This window comes from Haliotis asinina, chromosome 6 (genome assembly GCF_037392515.1).
Source record: "Haliotis asinina isolate JCU_RB_2024 chromosome 6, JCU_Hal_asi_v2, whole genome shotgun sequence".
Taxonomy (NCBI): Eukaryota; Metazoa; Mollusca; class Gastropoda; order Lepetellida; family Haliotidae; genus Haliotis; species Haliotis asinina.
This window is the reverse complement of record NC_090285.1, coordinates 24,477,786-24,499,572: the sequence shown is the minus strand read 5'-3', so window position 1 is coordinate 24,499,572 and position 21,787 is coordinate 24,477,786. Positions and strand designations below refer to the sequence as shown.

Sequence of the window (21,787 nt, the reverse complement as noted above, 5' to 3'; positions counted from 1 at the left end):
TGCATTTCTCTGTGGTCTTGACCCAAGACCTACTTTCTGATACCGACGTGAACATGGCAGGGTCTTCATTGGCACGATCCACATATAGAGAGAAATTCCCAGACAAAACCACAAAACATAGTGTCCTCAGATCGTGGCTCAGTGTTCAGTCATAGTACCATTGTCATTAAAGGAAATCACGTGTCGTGAGACGTAACATCACAAGACTGAAATGTAAAACTTCACACACAACCTTACGAGTTACAGTTTTTAAGGTCTGACCAACCATCATTTTTAGGCATAAGAACCTAAGGTTGAAAATTGCTCCATTTGTGATTGACGTCTATTAGTATAATAAATAGCAGTTAAAATGGTCTGATCTGTTTGTCAGCGGATGTTTTTTACATTATGTTTGTACGCGTATTACAGTTAGAATCCTCATCGATGCTGGGGTTCTTCAATGCCAGACAATTGCGTATTTCCGGCTAAACACAGCATGATTGCATCAGGTTTTTCATTTGTAAATCATGCGCCCACGGTCAAATATTTACCGACTCCTATGTTTACTTTTGATCAACAAAATGTTATTGCTTCGTCTCCGCTTAACACTGACTTTCAAAGTCAAATACCCTAAGCTTTCTCCATTTACCTTTGCAAAATGGTCTGACATGGATCCACACGCCCAACTGTACATTTATTCACTGACTTTGTGGAGTGAGTTCTTTAAATATTGAAGACTTACAGGGATTTCGCCAAGGCCCTTCGCGACTGACAACTCTGAAACAATAAGGCGGTTCCAATGCTATCAGTAGACGTCGATTGAGCGAAGATGCCGCTGACGCCTTTCATGCCAATATACGTCATGTGGTGATACAGACAGACGGTGTTTGCTCACAGTAACCATGCTTATATTAATACTGACCTTAAACTCTCGATCAACCCTATCTTCAACTGCGTTATTTTAGGTTTAGGGCTAAGCCTCGGTCTATAGGCAGATTGAGTGGTTTTCTTGAATATGAAATAGACTTGAATCCCCCGAGAGTTAGACGTATATGATTGTCTAGTTTTCCCAGTCTAAGCCATATTCTCAACAGATCCAGCCTGTGGCGTATCTGCCCGATGTCTAGCGATAATTTCCCCGTTGTCTTTGTAATGCATATTCAAGATAAAGCTTCCCTTCTTATGGCTCCGTTGAGAGAAACGAGGTCCCAAGGTTGATGTGTGTTTTGTGACTGTAGGCAGATGCAATGGTGTTAGGTCGAAATTACTGGAGATATTGGTTGACACGAGTTAGCATATATGAATGTTTTGTCAAACACGTTCTGCATGTTGTTAGCCGTGCTTGGTTCACCACAAGAGACTTCCACGTGATTTCGTGGCCATGTTCGACCAGCCGACTTAGGATTTAAGTATTTAGTTTTCATCATCCAGTGATGCCCTTTCTCATGTGATTCTGAAGGGTTTTACAAGACTTGATCAACCTTACGCCAATGTGCAATGTTCCCACTTGACTTCAAAAACTGTATACATAACGTATCAGATGTCTTAGGAGTAAGATCATTAGATCATCACTGAAAAACCATCACGATGCAATGCGACTTCATTCAAATAAGAGGCATTGAGTTAGCCTCAAGGTCACACTTCGCGCGTCACGACGGCCCGTGTTCGATTCCCCACATGGACACATATAGTTTGTGATAGGTCTTGTTCGAACACCTGCAACTTTATATTGCTGACAGAATCTTTATTGCTTGTAACAACGTCCCCAAACTACGTCACCAGTGAGGCTTTGTGTTAAAATGCTTGTCACCCTGAAAACTTGGGTTTGATTCCCCAAATGGTTACAATTGTGAAGCCCATTTCATATGTCCCCCACCGTGATATTGCTGGTGTCAGAAATCCCAACTCACCCTCACTCTTTCAAATAGTGTTTCAGGAAACGTTTCATATGATAATATACCCTAGATACAGTTGATGTTCAGCAAATAATGCTTCCAGTAAAACACGAGTAACGAGATCAGGTGTTAACTTTCGCTGACTGTTTGATAACTGTCTTCATATCCCAGCTACACAGATCAATGCTCATGATGTCAGTCACTTGTTTTTCGTCCAGACTCGACTACTTACAATCCGACGTCAAAAGGTGGCAAAAATGGTGTGGCGTGAAACAAAAACATATCATGAAATAATCCGTTATATTAGCCATGTGATGCCAACAGTCAAATACATACATCTCATATTCAACAACCATGCCAATGATTATTACAATATGTGCCGTATGATACCATTCAACATACGTTTAATAGTGTATCCCAGGCGTAGCGAGTGTTTCCCATGTGGTCTCTAACCTATAGAATCATATCATATACGCATCACTGTTGTTTACCCAACGTGGAAACATTTGACTGCAGACTGTTTTTCCGAATCTCCAACTGATACGTTGAAGCTGGTGATGTCACTATGGGATCTGCTGCTACAAATTATATCGATTGTATATATTCATATCCACCTTTCACAACATTCAGACAGGTGAGCTGTGATATGTGGAGAGAACGGAAGTCCTATTTGTGGCCTGATTTAGCATTCTTGAAGACCTTCCAAGATTTTTGCATATGGCTTCCCCACGAAAAATGTTGTGTGGACGTGTGGTCCGTTGTGATTCATATGGTGTGGCGTTTCAACATCAGCAGCATTGAGCTCAGAGTTTTGTTAGGATTGTGTCCACCGTGTCTTTGTGCAATCCCCAAACACAGCCCCCATATGAACCACATTAAATTAATGTGAGGGATAGTTTGAACGGTACAGTGTCTTGATATTGCTATTCCTGGGCTTCACGCTAATTCTAATTTGTGACTTTCAAACAAATTGCTAAATCCTCTTCCAGGAAACAGTTTTCGAAAAAAGAACACAACAGTGAATAACATCTGTCAGGACATAAATATTTAATACCTGTAGTATGCTTAATACCATACGAACAAATGTCTTGACAAAATGATGAAGAGGTTCAGCTGTCACTTTCTGAAGGGCCTGCGTTTTCGCGCTTGTTCAGTGCTTTGCTGTTGTCTTTCGCTATTATAGAAGAAGTAAAATGTTGAAAATACGCATGTCCTTTTTTGGTATTTCAGCAAATTTGACATCCTTTATACTATCCAGATAATTGAATTTACATTAATGTCTGTACACTGCTGATCTAGAAGCAATGCATCCCCTAAGGAAGTTTTGTTTTCTTTTAAAATGTATGTAGCATTCTCCAACTGACAAGTGCAGGATCCTACGGGAGGCCAGCTCGAGCCTTGATGGGTGGTTGAGCTGCCTGGAATTGCAAATGGGAATATTGTATGATAAGCCTTTCACACATCAACTACATAAAAAGAGTGTGGGTTTTTAAGACAAAAATCATTTTCAAACTTTCTCATGAATATTTACAAAATGCTTATTACAACGTGATTTGATCTGTACATAAAAGTAGTACCAATCGATATGTTTTCGCAACTATGTATCCAATATAATCATAGAACTACAGATACAGATCAACAGATAGCATCTAGCTATTCATAAAAAATGGTGGATTTTTGGCACGGTATGTGAAGTTAAACAGAAACAAAGAAAATTAATAAAACATGTTATTGATTGTCTTTCGGAAACAAGGGAACCTGAAACTTAAACAATGTATGAGGCATCACGAAATCCTTCAGTTCAATCACGGCACTCGGGTGAATAAAATAGATTAAATTTAAAATTCGTTTAAAATACTTCTGTAAATAAAACGGATTTAAAAGGAAACTTATGACGAAAGTGATCAGACAGTCAGCAAAAGAGTGATGTCACATATTCCGTAGCTGTGAGGAAAGTGATGTGACACATTCCCAAGCTGAGCGGAAAGTGATGCGACAAATTCCGAAGCTGTGAAGAATGTGTTCTGACGTATTATGAGGCTATGAAGAAAGTGACTTAAAGTATTATGTAAAAAGAAATTGGACGTATTATGATGCTGAGTCGAAAGAGATATGACACTTTATGAGACGAAGTAGATAAATCGGAAGAAGCCGTGAATACCTTTTCACATGCGCTCATACCGGCACAGGTGCCACTCCAGTTTAATGGTTTGGTGTCTAATTTAAACTTTCTGCATAACATTACATTGGGATGTGAAGAAAGATACACTTATACATCCCTAGGACACTTATACATAGAAACAAATCGTTTGATACCTGTTACAACTGACTAGATGATAGACACCCAGTAACCTTTTACCAGAACACTAAAGAATCGGTAGAAAGTTTCCACACGTACATGGATGTACTGTTTTGTTCTGCTACCTTGTCTCGTTGGTACAATCTGGGTTGATCAACCGTGATACCCCAATCAGTGGGAATTAACCTCATGTATACATATTGGATATATGGTATTTAACCCAGGTCATACAGTATCACAGTACTGTGGGGAAATCAGCCTAGAAATGGTTTCATGGAGACAGCTAATGCAGGATTCCTCTCTGATAAGCAAGTCATCAATCAAATGTAAAAGGACAGTAAGCACAGAAAGACGTACATCATTCGTGTGTTGGGAGACACGCGGCTATCTGTTAGTGAGATTCCTTTGGTTATGATATTGCTATACACGAACGAATACAGCACCTTAAATTACAAATATGTACAGTACATATTGTGGGGTAGTGAGAAAGTCACGCATAGATCAAGCTTCACTTTCATATGTCAATGTAAGATTCTCCATTCATCAGTCATCTAGACACAGCCAGAGAGAATCTGGTTTGTTATTCTCGACGTTAACCATAGTGTAAGTGGATGCAAGAGAGTTGTTTGGACAGTATTTTGAGTTTTAAATGTTTGGCCAATAACACAGGAAGTGACACAAGTCGTGGATGTTCAAGTTTGGAGGCTCCTCCGACAACAGTATGACGCAAAGAGACGAATGGTCACTACTAGGAGAACTCTTAGATACGAATCTCTAAATAGCGGATCCTGGTTAATAAAGGGTAATACTCTGGTATAAGATCCTGGAAATGACAACCGTGTCCTCTGTATGCTCTGAACTACAACCGTGTCCTCTGACTGTGCCTCTGAGTAATAGCCGTGTCGTCTGACTGTGTGCTCTGTGCTCGGTTTTCTAATGCCGTAAAGTCTGCAGCTACTTTATAACGAGAGTAAAGACATTAAAACGATGGTACCTTTAGGAATGAAATATCCTTTGCTGAACGATATCCATTTATTATATCTAAACGACTCGGAGAAAACGATGCATTGCTACTTTACCGGCTTGGTATATCTAAAGACAGCTCCAACAGTAAAATAGACGGCATCATAAAATGCCCAATACTACCATAAAGCTGAACTTCGCTTGTTCGACTCAGAGGAATATGTTAAATCACTCCGGTAGCCTTGAAAATAGAGCCGGAATTTAATATCGATTGTATCTCGAGAATTTTACAACATTATACTGTGGTCAGAATTTTCAATGTTTGTTTCTATATGTTAATTAAAAAAAGACATTAACAACACATTGAATGATTACCCTTTTCTCTGTCACGTATGCACAATTTCACATGATTTGGTCAGAGCATGTTGGCAGTGACGTTTCAGCGATTTTTATTTACCAAGTGCCACCATTTTCCACAGACATGATGGGTTCCATCAATGCATGGTTTAATGTCGTCAGTGGTAGTGCTGTAATATGCAGACCAGGGTAAAAGCACATCTATATGGGAAGCAAGGACTCCAAACCAGTCTAATGTGAGTGTTGAGTTAAGGTCATAACGGCAGTCATTAGTAAAGAGTAAAGATACGTGTTGTCGATCCGAGTGTCAGAACGCGATGACCTGTTGGAATAGCCCTGGCGTCTTCACGTTATGAAATGAGTGGACAGATTCTGCACTCATTACAGCGTAGAAAGGCATTAACTGAGATTTGAAAGACTCTTAATTCTGAGAACAAGTATCCACTTCAAGGAACATTGAAGGACAGAGGATCAGGGCACGTCAATAACTTAGCACCCTCACTGACATTGCCCGAACCTTTCCTCCAAACTGTTAATATACAAGCGTCCATGTGGAATATTTATTAACGGTCGTTGGCACGAAATCAATATGAGTGACTACACCACGGACTTATAGTCATCCCGCTACTTCTACTTAATGCTATGGTGTTTGCTCTCGAGATTTACTTGGCCTTTTATTAGTTGGGGAAATTTTCATGTTCGTTAAGGCACGTCACTTTGTCATAATTCATTTTAGGAAATGATCTGCAAGTAAATACTGTGACATTGAAGTTAATATGTCACAGTTTCCACTCTCATTGTCTTGTTGGATTTATTCTTCAAAAAGCAATGAAATCTTTGTGTTCTGAAGGATAATTCGTCGTGAAATCAATAAAGGGATTAACTGTGTTTGACGATAATGCTTCATATACGTTTTGGAATAATGATTATACAGTCATGGCATGGCATTGGGCTTGCTAAATGATCAGCCCTTTGCCGATATGCATTAGTCATACCTATTTTACATACCATTATCATTATATTGTGACGGTGATCAACTGATGGCTCATGGCATCGATATTTCAGATTAGTACGTTGGCTTTTGCAAACCTCTCATTGACCCCATAATTGGAGTGTTTCTCTGACAATGTGGCATTACGGTCTGAAATAGACATCGTTGAGCATTGGCAAAAACAAGTAACAGATCGTTGTTGATGGAAGAAGCTAGACCAAATGATCTTATTTGTTTGAAAGTAATTACAACCAGACATAGTGTGCGCATATCGTCAAGACGAAAGATGAAAGCATGACGACACATTTTGGGGGTATCTCTCATTTAATGGTACCTCACGACAAATTCATTTTATCATACATCTGGACGTCGTAAGTCTCTGCAATATTTAGAAAGTGTTAATCCACCAGCAAAGTGAAACTCATATTCGATACTGTATGATTTACTTTTGAGTAATGAATTTTTAAGATGAAAACCCGGGATATGTTCAATTCTTGGTCTGGACAGATCTTCAAATACTAACCTTTGTCAAGCAATATCATTCATTTTACGTAAAATAGTACCGGTCCAGTTTTTTATCATCACTAGTTCTTCTTGCTATGTGTAAAATATGTTTGCAAAACTGGTGTCGTATGAATGTCTTATCTTCGTTTGGTGATCTCGAAGATATGTGAGACAGTTTATGCCTGCAAGTAGCAAATTTGGTTACATTGTAATTGCAATATACGTGCAAAATGTTTGCTAGAGAGGAAGAGAATAGCAATATGATATGTAGTATATTCTCATTATATTGCATCTTAATCAAGTATGTTCTTGTTACAGTCTTTGTGGTCTTTAATAACCTATAGAGTATACCTAAATATATGCTCTACCAAGGTATGCAAAACAGTTATCAGTGATATAATCCCTGTAAATGTACCTGAAGGTTGTGTTAAATAAATTAAATGCATTTTTCTGTTCATACAATGTAACTAATTATATTAGATATGAAATTCTTTTTCGTATTGTTGGTATTGACTTTTGCCAATTCCTTACCATGAGCAAAATCATTTCTGCACCTTATCCTCTAAACAGGTGTGTATAGAAATAGGGAGGGTATGTGATTAATTTCTTATAGCTTCAACTGATTGACTCTAATAGTTTGCTTCTTTGTGGCGTTTTCAATCATTTCTAGTAAGCAATCACTCCGTTGTTCAAACGGCAGTCATTAATCCTGTCGAATAGATATATTTTTCTTCTTTTGATATTCGCAACACTGTAGAATCCACCGACCTCCTGACTGAGATTTGTGTTGTTTTCAGTCTATGGTCAATTCTTCATCGTAAATAACCATTACGAGACAATAGATTAAAATGATATGTATAGTTCTTTGTAGTTCAGGAATATATATAGCGCTTCATACAGAGTTATGACAATCTTGTTTATTATGATATATTACAAAGAGGAAATAACAGCAGGTATATCAGCATTTTGACTACAATTACGGTTCCTTTGATTTCAGAATTTCCATTAATGGATGAAGGAAAGATGCACCTAGCACAAATAATCACGCAAATCTATTGAAATTCATGCAGATCTGTCTCTCGTTGTTCCATCCGACGTTAATTATGATTTATTGTTGCAATCCTTTATCACAGATAATGTTCATGTCTAGAACCTTTAGCTCTAAGAATCGTCAGTCACTGATAACGCGAAGCAGAAAGAATTATTGCCACATCAGTTGACCCTATTTCCTTCTTCAAGAACCTCACGACGAATCGTAGAGATGTCTCACTGTTATAATTAGATATGGGTACAAAATCCAAAATGTTGCCCAGTTATACCTTGAATCGTATTACTGTTAGTTATATGAGACAGTTCTCCTTACAGACAAAAAAACACTTTTGCCCAAAGCCACGTTACATCTGATTAGAATAAACTGCAGAGCAATCACATTTTCCATCTTAGTTCAATACCATACCATACCATACCATACCATATCATACCACACCATACCATACCATACCATACAATACCATACAATACAACACAACACAACAATATACGATACAATACAATACAATACAATACAATACAATACGATACGATACGATACAATGCAATACAGTGCAATACAGCACAATACAATACAATACAATACAATGCAATACGATACGATCCAATACGATACGATACAATACAACACAACACAATACAACGCAATGCGATACGATACGATACGATACGATACGATACGATACGATACAATACCCCAAGGGATCCTCACTAGGGTACAGTGTATGCAGCCTATTTCTGAGTCCCCTATAATAATATTGGCGACATGCTGCGGCGTAAAAACAGATTCAATCACTCTTTCACTCCGAATCATTTGAAGCTGAAATTCTGTACTGCCCCTTACCTTTATGTCAAAATTATAAAGAACTACTTATAGATACATCTATTTTTCTGCAGGCGTTACGTTTAGACATTTACTTCACAGCCAGCATACTATATCAGTATAATACGAATAGTTATATGTCAGAGGCTTCATACTAGAAAGTGTACCCGTCGAAATGTCTGCATTTAACAAGTTCTGTAACCTGCTGTTCCGTGTTTCCAGGCGCACTGTTTGAGAAAGAGCATGACGGCCAGCGCCAGGCGTTTGAATGGGCAGTAGAAAAGATCAACCTCAGGAACGATGTCCTTGGCAACACCATCGTGGTGGTGGACGACCAAGAGGTCTTGGAGCAGGACAGTTTCAGTGCTCAAAGAAAGGGTAAGCTTACTCATTGTTCATTGTTGTCAGCTACAGCTGTAAGTACCACCAGATACTGAGGATTTTAAATCACACATGATTCTTTATGGTTCAAACGAAAGATCTGAAACTCAAAGAGACTTTTACATCATTATCCTTGATCAATAACATTCAAGATTATGTATATTTTATGCCGTGTTGCTTTTTCCGAAACACGGAGATTACGCCATGGAATCCGGTTAAACTTGTTCTCTTTTCCGAAAGTTGTCTTCAAATCATTTCAAAGTCCATACAATCCTAAATATTGTCGATATAAGGACACCTTGTTACGAGCTGTTTTCTAACGCTTTTGGCATCCATGCTTAACCAGACACACAGACAGGCACGTTTCTTCCATAGATATTTTTCGCGATCACAGAAGGTAGAACCTATCTTGCCTGAAGCCATACGATATAGATATGGTGTGGCTACCAGACACCAATGTCACCTTGTCCTTCAACTCAACGACCATGACCAGTAACAGCAAAAAATACTATACGTGTATCCCATGCTATTCTTCACATCCTGAAAACCAGATTCTGTCATCAATACTATTTGACCCTTGTCTCGGATCCTCAATTGTGTCAGTTTACACTTGGCCTGGGCTCCCTGTATGGCAGCATCGACCTCCGGTTTCAAGAGGCCCGCCCCCGATAACCAATACCGATTCCCTTCCCCCCTTTTGGTCTTTTCCGAATCTATTTACAGTAGTCCCATCGCTACCCTCCAGTGTTTGGACAAGCTGTCGACTCGATTTGCCCGAAAAAAACGGTGGAAAGGATGCCCATGATTTTAAGATTTGAATCCAGCTACGTCTACCATAATCGATGATTCTAGCTTGGAGGTGATTGGTGCGATTACGAATATGAGGAAATAGCTTGAAGAGGAAAAGCTTTTAACTTTGACTAATATAAAATCGAAGAATTCGCGCCTTGTCCTCTTATGCGATGTGACAATTTTACTAAAGGCAGGGAAACTGTAAATCACGACGTGGCAAGTCCTAGAGGTAAAGGAAGTGAGCCCCATGTCTCATTCATTGCTCTCAGGGCATTTCTTGAGCTCAGTGCTCCTACCTTAGGGACACTGTCAAATCCGTTTAATGCAAGTTGGTGTTTTTGTACCATTGAATTCAATGCAATAAATAGTGTGTTTTTCAATGTGCTCTTTAGTTACTTAGAGGTGGATGTTGAGCTGAAAGTAAGGGTGTCAAGAAAATTGATACAGCTTAGAGACAAAACTATTATGTTTTATGACAAAATCGTATCCAATACCTTACGTGTTTTCATGTGTAACTTAGGAACATTCGGATGTATTATCCCGTAAATCGCCAACTTATGCTCGCAGCTGCAGAACTGCAACTTCACTTTGTGGAGGTGATAGAATCTTGGGGATTGTAGAATGCATATCATTAATTATGACACATGTCTTGTCGGATTTCCATACACACTGAACCACATTTTTTGCCTCGCGACAATTTCGAACCATCAATGAAATCACTTCGCATATAAAGCGAGTAGCTTATGTAGGTCAGCTTTGGTCCAGGTTCGATTCCCTACATAATTACACATCTTTAATGGTAAAAAGCAATGGTTTAATTACAAAAGCCCTAGTTATATCATAGGTACCAATCTCAGCTGGCGTGCATGTGCCGTTTCTTTCCAAAACATGTGCTATGTTAACGGAAGCAATACTATTGGTCAGGCCCAACTGTTCAAACATCGATACTCCCTACTCTATCGATAAGTGTGAGCAGAGATAACATCAGCCTTCCTGAATATGGTCTCGTCATAATTCCAGATTGTATATTCTGGACCAGCAAGCTTTGTTCAGTTTACACTCGTGCACTGAAGGTTGTTTGGCCATAGTTGGTCCAGAAACAAGGTTATAGATTGGGCAAACAACCGATCACATTCATCCCAGCTGACAATGACCGCGGTCCAGGGATCTAAGTGAATTACCCTTATTGCTTTATCAGAATACGACGGGAACCTTCATCATTACTGCAACTATGCATTAGAAACATTCACTTCAACATGCCCACAATACAAGAGAAGAATAGCCTTGATTCCTCAATTTTGACAGATTTCGGGTGTAATTGCCACACGTAGCTGACGTTTGAAAGTTAGCCTGTCCTCCAAAAATCGATCCCATTCCATGAACTTAGAATGGTTGGAAAACTGTCCACTTACGTCTGATAACAAGACGCCATGTTTGATAGGCCCTTTTCATTTGCAAGACAGCCACCCTCGTATATTAGTTCCTGCTGCACTTAGCCTGACAACACTTGTATTCATGCAATCAGTGTGTTCATCCGACAAAGTCAGTTCCTTTGACGAAGCTATATGTTGAGAGCACTTTCAGCGTCTCGATACTGTACTACAGGCAAGCAACATAATAAACCTTCCTTTTTCGGTACAGTGATGCCAGTGGCACGTGAAAACCCAAGCAGTCCATGAGAGACATGAATCTAGCATAGACCTGGCCTGCGTATACGTAACTGCGTGATGCTGTAACATAACAATTTTAGTGTTGATTGATTTCTTACAAATATTTACATTTCGAGAAATTTTACTTAATGACAAGTTTTTCCACTTACAGTTGATATGGCTTTATTGTTGTTATAGCAGTTTCGAGAAGTTGGTGACAGCGCGTGCGAATACGTTTCAGAATTCCAATTTGACTTGCTGAACTATTAGGAAACCTTTGCAGTTCAAACGATGCAATCCGAAATATTGGCGCCAACATGTCTTTCGCTCTGCAGGGAGCAGTGGTCAAATTTCACCAATTCACTCTCTGAATATACGTTAAGTTCCATGTTTTCTCATGTGTGAGTGAGTATCGTTTTTCCTTTCTCTGAGTAATAGCCCAACAACATCACGGCGGGAGACTTCCAATGAGTTAATCCAGGGTGGGGAGTCGATCCAGAGTCTTCTCGACCACAATTTGCCATAGATACCACTGGACTACCCCCATCAACCCTGTGCGTGCGAAGCCTTTCAACTAGTCAGAAAATGAAGTTTCTCTGGTGAAACAATTAATGCAACAGAACCTATAAACCTATTAAAATATATACCATGCTATTATATTAGATTTGTTTTAATAATGGTTTCAATGTTACCAGTACAGACTGACGTCCGTTTGTATCGACATATTTCATTGAATAGCCTTTAAACATACCGTAGATTTATAACAATCCCCCAGTGTAACATATGTTCTCAACACTCCATGGGAAACCCATTGAGAGTTGCGGGTTAGCTATGTTGATATGGAAAGGCTATTTACTGGACTGGTTTGGAAGGCTAGGTTGTCAAAACACTACAGCAGGACTTAACTTCGTTGATACTGTCAACTACAGGATGGTAATGCCATGTCTTGGATTCCTGACATCAGCAACTCCCGCACAGGCACACATACACACCCTTGCGCGTACACACATATCAAATGACACTAACATTCAGCAATGTTGATGGTTTCATAATAACATCATGATATAGCACCAGGAGACACATGGTGTCATAAATTGTAAGAGATCACTCGATGGATTTATAGCGTCCTAGGTCATATACGCATATTGTTTCAGTACTTACTGCATTTTTTCCATGCATAATTATATGCATTAGATATGTGCAACCAAGTGTGAGCTTACAGCTGTTGCATAAGTGTTGATAAAAATCATTTGACTCCTTTACACCGCTCCGAATAAGAAATGTTCCACTTGTGTATTTGGAATGTGGGTAGTGGCAAATGTTGGTGAGGTCAAACTTGTGTGCTTGATATGGAAATGACGTTCACAACAATATATACATGTGTTATTCACGTGCAATGGACATTTTTGTGTTTGCTTCTCCTAAGAACATGGAGCTAGAGCGTAACAAATGATGAGCTTGAACTATTATTTACTATGTTTGTTATACATTTGGTGTGTTTATAAGCTGCCTTCGTATTGGTTTAGTGCATCAACAATGTGGCGCCAAATAACTATCGAATATGTAATTTTGTATTGAGATTACGTGACTGGCAATAGCTACGGATAGGGCTTACCCTTTTCACTAACTCTTCTGTCCATGTATGTAAATATCTACATTCACCGTCAAAGGAATTTGTTTATTTGGAGAGTCGAGACTGGCTTTTCTCTTGCCTTGGCGTGAAGATATAAAGAGGGAAACAAATAAGGCAATACCACTTCATGGCAGTGTTCGTGTATCTATTCTCAGATTTCTTCCCACAGTGCTATTCAAAGCTAGTCTTGAAACATGGTGATAAAAATATTAAAGAAACTCTTGACCTTTCCCGTGTTCCTGTATTTGTTTCTCTCAAATGTTCATTCAAAACATGATAGGTTTCTTTTTCATGACCACACCCACTTGGGTACAGCTTTTTAACAGCAACTGTTTACCCTGTGTCCTCAGATAACCGTCACATTGGTCATTAATGACATGTGTATAATATCAGTGTCCTTACCAGTTCGCATATTTTGACAGCTGAGTTAATATATTGAAATGTGTGTTTGCCCCTGGTTTCCTGTCTCATAAACGTAAGCTGCACTCATCTTGTCAGTTGGAAACATGGTATTAGCATAATTATATTTTGATTCCTGAACACATGGCCCCAATCGTACAACAGATATTTCTGAAGATTGTGGTGGTTTCACGCTGTCATGTCAAGTAATGTTGATTGTTACCTAATGGAATCATTTCTCATTATATACATCGGAAAAGTCATCCAAGTGTATTTTGGAAGAAAATACTTTGTTAATTCCGTTTTGGAACTCTTCCCAGGAATGTATGTTCGTTGTGGGAGGTAACTAAATCGGCCAGGTCGTCAGGACCTGCTAAATTCAATGTCATCTTGCCCCCACTTACTGGATCGTTGTCCACAATATCAGTCACTGATTTCAACGGGACGCATTCGGTTTTCACTGTATGCGGAGACACTGAAAGCAGCGAGAAGCTGAGCATCCTTGTTGTTCATGACCTAATCAGTTGTTCATGACACCGAACGTCACGTACGTTTTGAATCAGCTATACGGCTGTTTCAAATACTTTCACTTTGTCAACGTCAAAGATTGCTTGACATGGCAATAGGAATACGCCAACTCGACTTCGTCATTCGCGTGGACACTGCCTGTATATTCCAAATGTGAATCAGAACAGCCATCTATGTCACTTCACAATAAACGTTGGCGCAATATTCTAACGCTGCAAGCTTCCCTAAGTCAAGTCCACCAGAATCCAGTTAGGTTCAAGCTGATAGAAATGCAGGTACAAGGCGGAGGCAGTTTATTTTGATCGATAGATGTACAGTGTAATGTGAACCATCATTGCTTGTTTTGCAGACAGCCTGTTTTCTGTCACTGTAACATCAAATCAATTTCTACCACCATATGGCGTTTATCAAATACAGATTGCAGCCTACGGCGTGTGTCTAATGTTAATTACATTAAAATATCACCAACGCCTCTTGTCCTTCACCGTCCGTCCACAAATGGCAATCCCACATATAGACGAGGTTCATATACTGGAATCCAGATTATTGAAGGCAATGAAAAGCAATGACATTCAGCACCATATGCCAGTGGCTCATGTAAAGACACTCCACGGAGGACGTTAACCGCCTACATAATCAGAGCCTGTTAGGATCCGTACAACACTCTCATAGCTGTGCTGATGAATGAAAAATTTTCAAAACATGTAACCACGATATCGATTTGAGAGTAAACTGCTGCTATCAGCTATGACTGGGTTTTATCTCCACTCCCTACAATGCAGTTCATTAAACGGTCACATATGATGATTATGATGCTAAATATGTCAGAAATAATTCGAGTTCGACAACAACTACAATCAACTATAATATAACGCTTCCTCTGTATCTAACCATTCAAAAAAGGAACTGATTGCATAACTCTTGAAAATAAAATTAGCTTTCGTCATAGAGACATTGGGCATCAAGGAGTTGTGCTAAACATGCATCTCGCTAGATCACAGCTCTTGAAATGTCAACGAATGGTTCGTGTTGAAAGTAATGCTGCCATCCCAAACACCAGCTGTCTCCCCTAACACATCAATATATGTATATATATACACCTGGAAATTAATCAAGCAACACCCCAATTTTTTCTATTGGAGCAACTTTGAAGTGTTCTGACAATCAAAATATGCCGGGTTGATATAGTTTGACACTTTTTTATTCAACAGACGATCTCTGACAAACAACTTAAAGGGAAAAAGTATCAAGACTTTGCTTTATTGCAACGAAATCCAAATTCTTAAAACTGTCTTAAATTCATGAAAAAATGGACACAATTTACTATTCATCCACAGACGTTGTTGTCAGGTGTATTAACACAAATGTCACATGGAAAGAAAGAACAGTCATCTGAGAGTCTGCACACCGACTTTCATCAATATCTAGTGTGTCCTCCCTGCGCACGCACCACCGATTCCAGACGCCTCCTCATTCCTTGGATGAGTCTCCGGATCTGATTCTGGGGGATCCTGTTCCACTCCTCATGCAGGGCAGCCGTCAATTCGTTGAGATTATGGACTGGTGGGTCTCTCTGCCTCACACGACGGCCAATAAAGTCCCACAAATGTTCAATGGGGTTGAGGTCAGGGCTCATGGCAGGCCATGGAATTCTGTCAATTGCATTTTGCCGCAAAAAATCATTTACAGCATGCGCCCTGTGAGGTCTAGCATTGTCGTCCATAAATATGGGTCTCGTTGCCAGAGGATGGTTCTCAAAATGAGGTACCACAGCCCTGTCAAGAACCTCCTGTTGGTAACGAACACCGTTAAGGTTGCCACGGATGGTAATGATATCCAACTTGCAGTTCATGGAAATGCACCCCCATACCATAACGGAACCTCCCCCAAAGGCCACAGTCTCCTGGATGTTCCGTGGAGCCATTGCTGTGTTCCTCTGCCTCCAGACCCGAGTACGACCGTCCACCATGTGCAGCAAGAACCGGCTCTCATCTGAGAAATGGACCTTCCTCCAAGAGGCAATGTTCCAGTGCAAACGGTCATTACACCAGGCCAGTCGGGCTGCCTTATGGGCTGGAGACAGTCTGGGTCGCTTGATTGGCCTCCTTGCCCGGTATCCTGCAGCTTTCAGACGATTCCGAACAGTCCTGTTCGAGATGGGTCTCCCTGGAAGCCACTCCTGTCTCAACCGAGAGCTCGAGTCGAAGGACCTGCGCCGTACAAGTCTCAGTAAAGCTCTGTCCTCCCGGACTGTGGTCTTCCTGGGTCTTCCTGGTCTAGGCAGGTCTTTAACTTCATTAGTGGCCCGGTATTTTTTCAAAAGTTTTGAAATTATGGAATGATGTCGTCCGATTTGAGTCCCGATTTGTCTTAGAGACATACCAGCATTCCTCATGCCGATTATTTGCCAACGAGTGGCCTCTGATAATTTCCTACGTGCCATGACATTGAAATGAATGAAAAACCGAATGCAATCGACAACCTGCGCTTGTAAACACCCCAGGGAAAAAGTGCATTTTTCGAAAGTTGAGGTTAAAGCAATGCACGTGCGCTGTGCAAGCTTCACGCGCGTCATATCAACCCATGAAAAGCTCATGCTGTATGTCAATACATCAAAATTGAATAATCAATCATCAAAATTACTTCGTTAAACTTTGTTAAGTTTTTATGTGTCTTTGAATTTGGTGTTGCTTAATTAATTTCCATATGTATATATCACCAATATATACGTGATTATATTAAATACAATCATTTGAAATATTATCTTTAATGTTAAGTATCCCATGACACTTGTGATGATAACATATAAACTGCCTTCCTAATACCTACTTTTAATACTTTAAATACTGAAGACATTATAGTCACTGAAAATGTGAAGATTATCTACTTAGGAGATAAACACCATGTGTTGGCCAATTTCCGGGTGTTATTGAGTATTTGAAGCACGGGAATATTTCATTTGAAATGTCTGCACTCGTTTTCATCGAGTAGGGGTACAGCAGTGAAGTGTCATCAGCTGGCCGTTTCAGCTGGTTCCCATGGTAGCATCTGGAGTTGCTCATTTGTGACGTCATTCTAACTTTACGTCACAATATGATTTGAATGATGTCACCACTGTTGATGACGCAACAAAACAATTGTTTGCGAGGTTTCTACTTGTCAGTACGCAGTAAATAGTCTTGCAGTTTCCGGGAATCTAATACCATTTGATCATGTTTTTCAACCAATCATATTACAGAACACAGTGACTTTTAGTTTACAATCATTTATATTATACCTCTTTTTAAAGGGAAAAATAGTACGTGATCATCACTTTATTACTTCACATTCACATGACAAATAACTTTTCAAAATGTCACCTTACAGTTCTGTCGCTAATTTTATGATACTTTTTCTCCCATACTGAATGGAACTTTGTGTGTAAATGGAGGCAAATTATTTCAAGTTAATTTCAAGTTAAGTACCGTACTGATCCAGTCCAACAGGTGATAGTCAATTCCAAATTCAAACAGGGACAATGGTTGTAATTACTATCGCTGTGTGGTAAATAGCCCCGCTCATAAATAATCGCCGGTTCCCACAATACTGTACCGTCACACGTTGATTTGCGGTTGTGCAAATAATACCTACATTTAAGCAGTTACCACGTTGCGTTTGCTTCATCAATGTGATTCCTTGCGAACATAAAAAAAAAAACACAATACGTCAGTGGAAAGTTATGGGTACGCTTGTAAGCGGAATTGACGCGGTGCTTTTGCGGAATTAAGGCAGTGAGCTTACGTAATTAATGCGATCCGTGGGCGGAGGTAAGTTTGCGGAATAAATGCAGTGAGATTACGGAATTAACGCGGTACGTCTGAGGAGGTAACGCGGCAAGTTTGCGGAATAAATGCAGTGAGATTACGGAATTAACGCGGTACGTCTGAGTAGGTAAAGCAGTAAGTTTGCAGAATTATCACGGTACGTCTGAGTAGGTAAAGCAGTAAGTTTGCAGAATTAACACGGTACGTCTGAGTAGGTAAAGCAGTAAGTTTGCAGAATTAACACGGTACGTCTGAGTAGGTAAAGCAGTAAGTTTGCAGAATTATCACGGTACGTCTGAGTAGGTAAAGCAGTAAGTTTGCAGAATTAACACGGTACGTCTGAGTAGGTAAAGCAGTAAGTTTGCAGAATTAACACGGTACGTCTGAGTAGGTAAAGCAGTAAGTTTGCAGAATTAACACGGTACGTCTGAGTAGGTAAAGCAGTAAGTTTGCAGAATTAAGATGGTACGTCTGAGTAGGTAAAGCAGTAAGTTTGCAGAATTATCACGGTACGTCTGAGTAGGTAAAGCAGTAAGTTTGCAGAATTAACACTGTACGTCTGAGTAGGTAAAGCAGTAAGTTTGCAGAATTAACACGGTACGTCTGAGTAGGTAAAGCAGTAAGTTTGCAGAATTAAGATGGTACGTCTGAGTAGGTAAAGCAGTAAGTTTGCAGAATTAACACGGTACGTCTGAGTAGGTAAAGCAGTAAGTTTGCAGAATTAACACTGTACGTCTGAGTAGGTAAAGCAGTAAGTTTGCAGAATTAACACTGTACGTCTGAGTAGGTAAAGCAGTAAGTTTGCAGAATTATCACGGTACGTCTGAGTAGGTAAAGCAGTAAGTTTGCAGAATTAACACGGTACGTCTGAGTAGGTAAAGCAGTAAGTTTGCAGAATTAACACGGTACGTCTGAGTAGGTAAAGCAGAAGGTTTGCAGAATTAACACTGTACGTCTGAGTAGGTAAAGCAGTAAGTTTGCAGAATTAACACGGTACGTCTGAGTAGGTAAAGCAGTAAGTTTGCAGAATTATCACGGTACGTCTGAGTAGGTAAAGCAGTAAGTTTGCAGAATTAACACTGTACGTCTGAGTAGGTAAAGCAGTAAGTTTGCAGAATTAACACTGTACGTCTGAGTAGGTAAAGCAGTAAGTTTGCAGAATTATCACGGTACGTCTGAGTAGGTAAAGCAGTAAGTTTGCAGAATTAACACGGTACGTCTGAGTAGGTAAAGCAGTAAGTTTGCAGAATTAACACGGTACGTCTGTGTAGGTAAAGCAGTAAGTTTGCAGAATTATCACGGTACGTCTGAGTAGGTAAAGCAGTAAGTTTGCAGAATTATCACGGTACGTCTGAGTAGGTAAAGCAGTAAGTTTGCAGAATTAACACTGTACGTCTGAGTAGGTAAAGCAGTAAGTTTGCAGAATTATCACGGTACGTCTGAGTAGGTAAAGCAGTAAGTTTGCAGAATTAACACGGTACGTCTGAGTAGGTAAAGCAGTAAGTTTGCAGAATTAACACGGTACGTCTGAGTAGGTAAAGCAGTAAGTTTGCAGAATTATCACGGTACGTCTGAGTAGGTAAAGCAGTAAGTTTGCAGAATTAACACTGTACGTCTGAGTAGGTAAAGCAGTAAGTTTGCAGAATTAACACGGTACGTCTGAGTAGGTAAAGCAGAAGGTTTGCAGAATTAACACTGTACGTCTGAGTAGGTAAAGCAGTAAGTTTGCAGAATTAACACGGTACGTCTGAGTAGGTAAAGCAGTAAGTTTGCAGAATTATCACGGTACGTCTGAGTAGGTAAAGCAGTAAGTTTGCAGAATTAACACTGTACGTCTGAGTAGGTAAAGCAGTAAGTTTGCAGAATTAACACTGTACGTCTGAGTAGGTAAAGCAGTAAGTTTGCAGAATTATCACGGTACGTCTGAGTAGGTAAAGCAGTAAGTTTGCAGAATTAACACGGTGCGTCTGAGTAGGTAAAGCAGTAAGTTTGCAGAATTAACACGGTACGTCTGTGTAGGTAAAGCAGTAAGTTTGCAGAATTATCACGGTACGTCTGAGTAGGTAAAGCAGTAAGTTTGCAGAATTATCACGGTACGTCTGAGTAGGTAAAGCAGTAAGTTTGCAGAATTAACACTGTACGTCTGAGTAGGTAAAGCAGTAAGTTTGCAGAATTATCACGGTACGTCTGAGTAGGTAAAGCAGTAAGTTTGCAGAATTATCACGGTACGTCTGAGTAGGTAAAGCAGTAAGTTTGCAGAATTAACACGGTAAAATTACGGAATTAACGCGGTACATCTGCCGAAGTAACGCAGAAAGTTTGCGTTTCAGAAATTATAACGGAATACGCTTTCGGAATTGATACGGTATGTTTACGAAATTGCAGTAATGTAACGCTCAGTTAGTGCAGTGAGACAGGAAAATAATGTGCTTTTGCGCAGGAGTGTATACAGTGTATAATTTGTGTCAACAATCATGTGTTAGTCAACTGCATAAATATTTCAGAACCTGCGGAATGGCATTCAATTGAATAGACGATGTTTGCAAGCGAACCTATGATTTATGTACTGTGATACACAGGGTCCCCCAAGCACATCCTAATTGGATGTGTTAGAAAATAGCCTATCAAAATGTCATAAGACCATCTGTCTTATCATAACACATATACCCCGACACTGAAAAGCAATTACTAGAAACTTCAAATAGTAATCTTTTGTACGTTTTGTGTGTCCGACATTTTGCGTATATGTTGAACAGATACCGTTGAGGTTTACAAGTTTGCGAAACTGCTTTTGTGATACATATCTTTGAGGATCTTTTTTCACGGCGTTGCCCCGAGCAACCCGTCAACAGGCTTGTCAGTTACTGGTGACAAGCACATTTTTTTCCTGGCTCGGCCACACAGCGGCAGACACAAGTTGGAGATATCTCGTAATTGACTTTCTCTCTTTCGCCTCAAGAGGTTTCCTTATAAACGTGTTTCTTTACCTAGCAGCGCAATATTCTGACAGTGTAAGCAAAACGTCAAAGTTGTTCGAGCAGTTATCTAGTTTTTCTTATCCTTGGAGCTCAAAGTTCCGAAGTCCAGACGTCTTCAGAGAGTGAGACAGACTTCAAAAAGGCAACCTTTTATGTCAGCACAGTGATCAACATTCCATATCACACCACTCGTTTTTTATCAATTTCATTGAAAATCTATTAGGAATGTTTACGCCGATTCGATGTTTTAAACATTCAATTTTCCAGCCGTCTCATCTACCACTTACGACTGGAGACGCCCGGTTTCTAACTGACAATTGCAAAAAAGGGAAAGAAAACATTAGAAGGAAATTTAAAGTCCTATTGCATCTGAAAACTCATCCTTCGTCTTCCCTATTCATAACATCACCATTGATCTTGCCAGTTGTTAGCCGCTCAAAAGCAAGGGACGGTCATTTTCGTTGCATGAAGCGCCACTATAATTCTGTTAGCGTCTCCTGCAGCATACCACCATGGTTATTAAATTTATTTTATTGCACGGTATTACCGACATACAATACAACAATGACATTAAAATACTTTCGACAAGGCGTGTCCAAAAACAGCGTTAAGTCTTCATGTACATACATTCTTTGTGTCTGCAAGTCATTTCAAAGGGGAGTGCAAAAGACAGACAGACAGATAACGCCTAAAATTCCTGTAACAGAATAGATCCTTGAGAATAGATCGTAATGTATGACATCATTATTTATTTATTTATTTA

The 21,787-nt window shown here is 39.7% G+C and overlaps 1 protein-coding gene across 3 annotated transcripts in view; it reads left to right on the top strand.

Annotated features, from left to right (window-relative positions):
- Positions 1–21,787, top strand: part of LOC137287404 (glutamate receptor ionotropic, kainate 2-like) — a 125,855-nt gene that overhangs the window by 83,612 nt on the left and 20,456 nt on the right. For all 3 annotated transcript variants that reach the window (XM_067819671.1, XM_067819669.1, XM_067819668.1), the window contains one exon: positions 9,084–9,239. In XM_067819671.1, the coding sequence (XP_067675772.1) occupies positions 9,084–9,239 (156 nt within the window). The remainder of the gene's footprint in view (positions 1–9,083; positions 9,240–21,787) is intronic.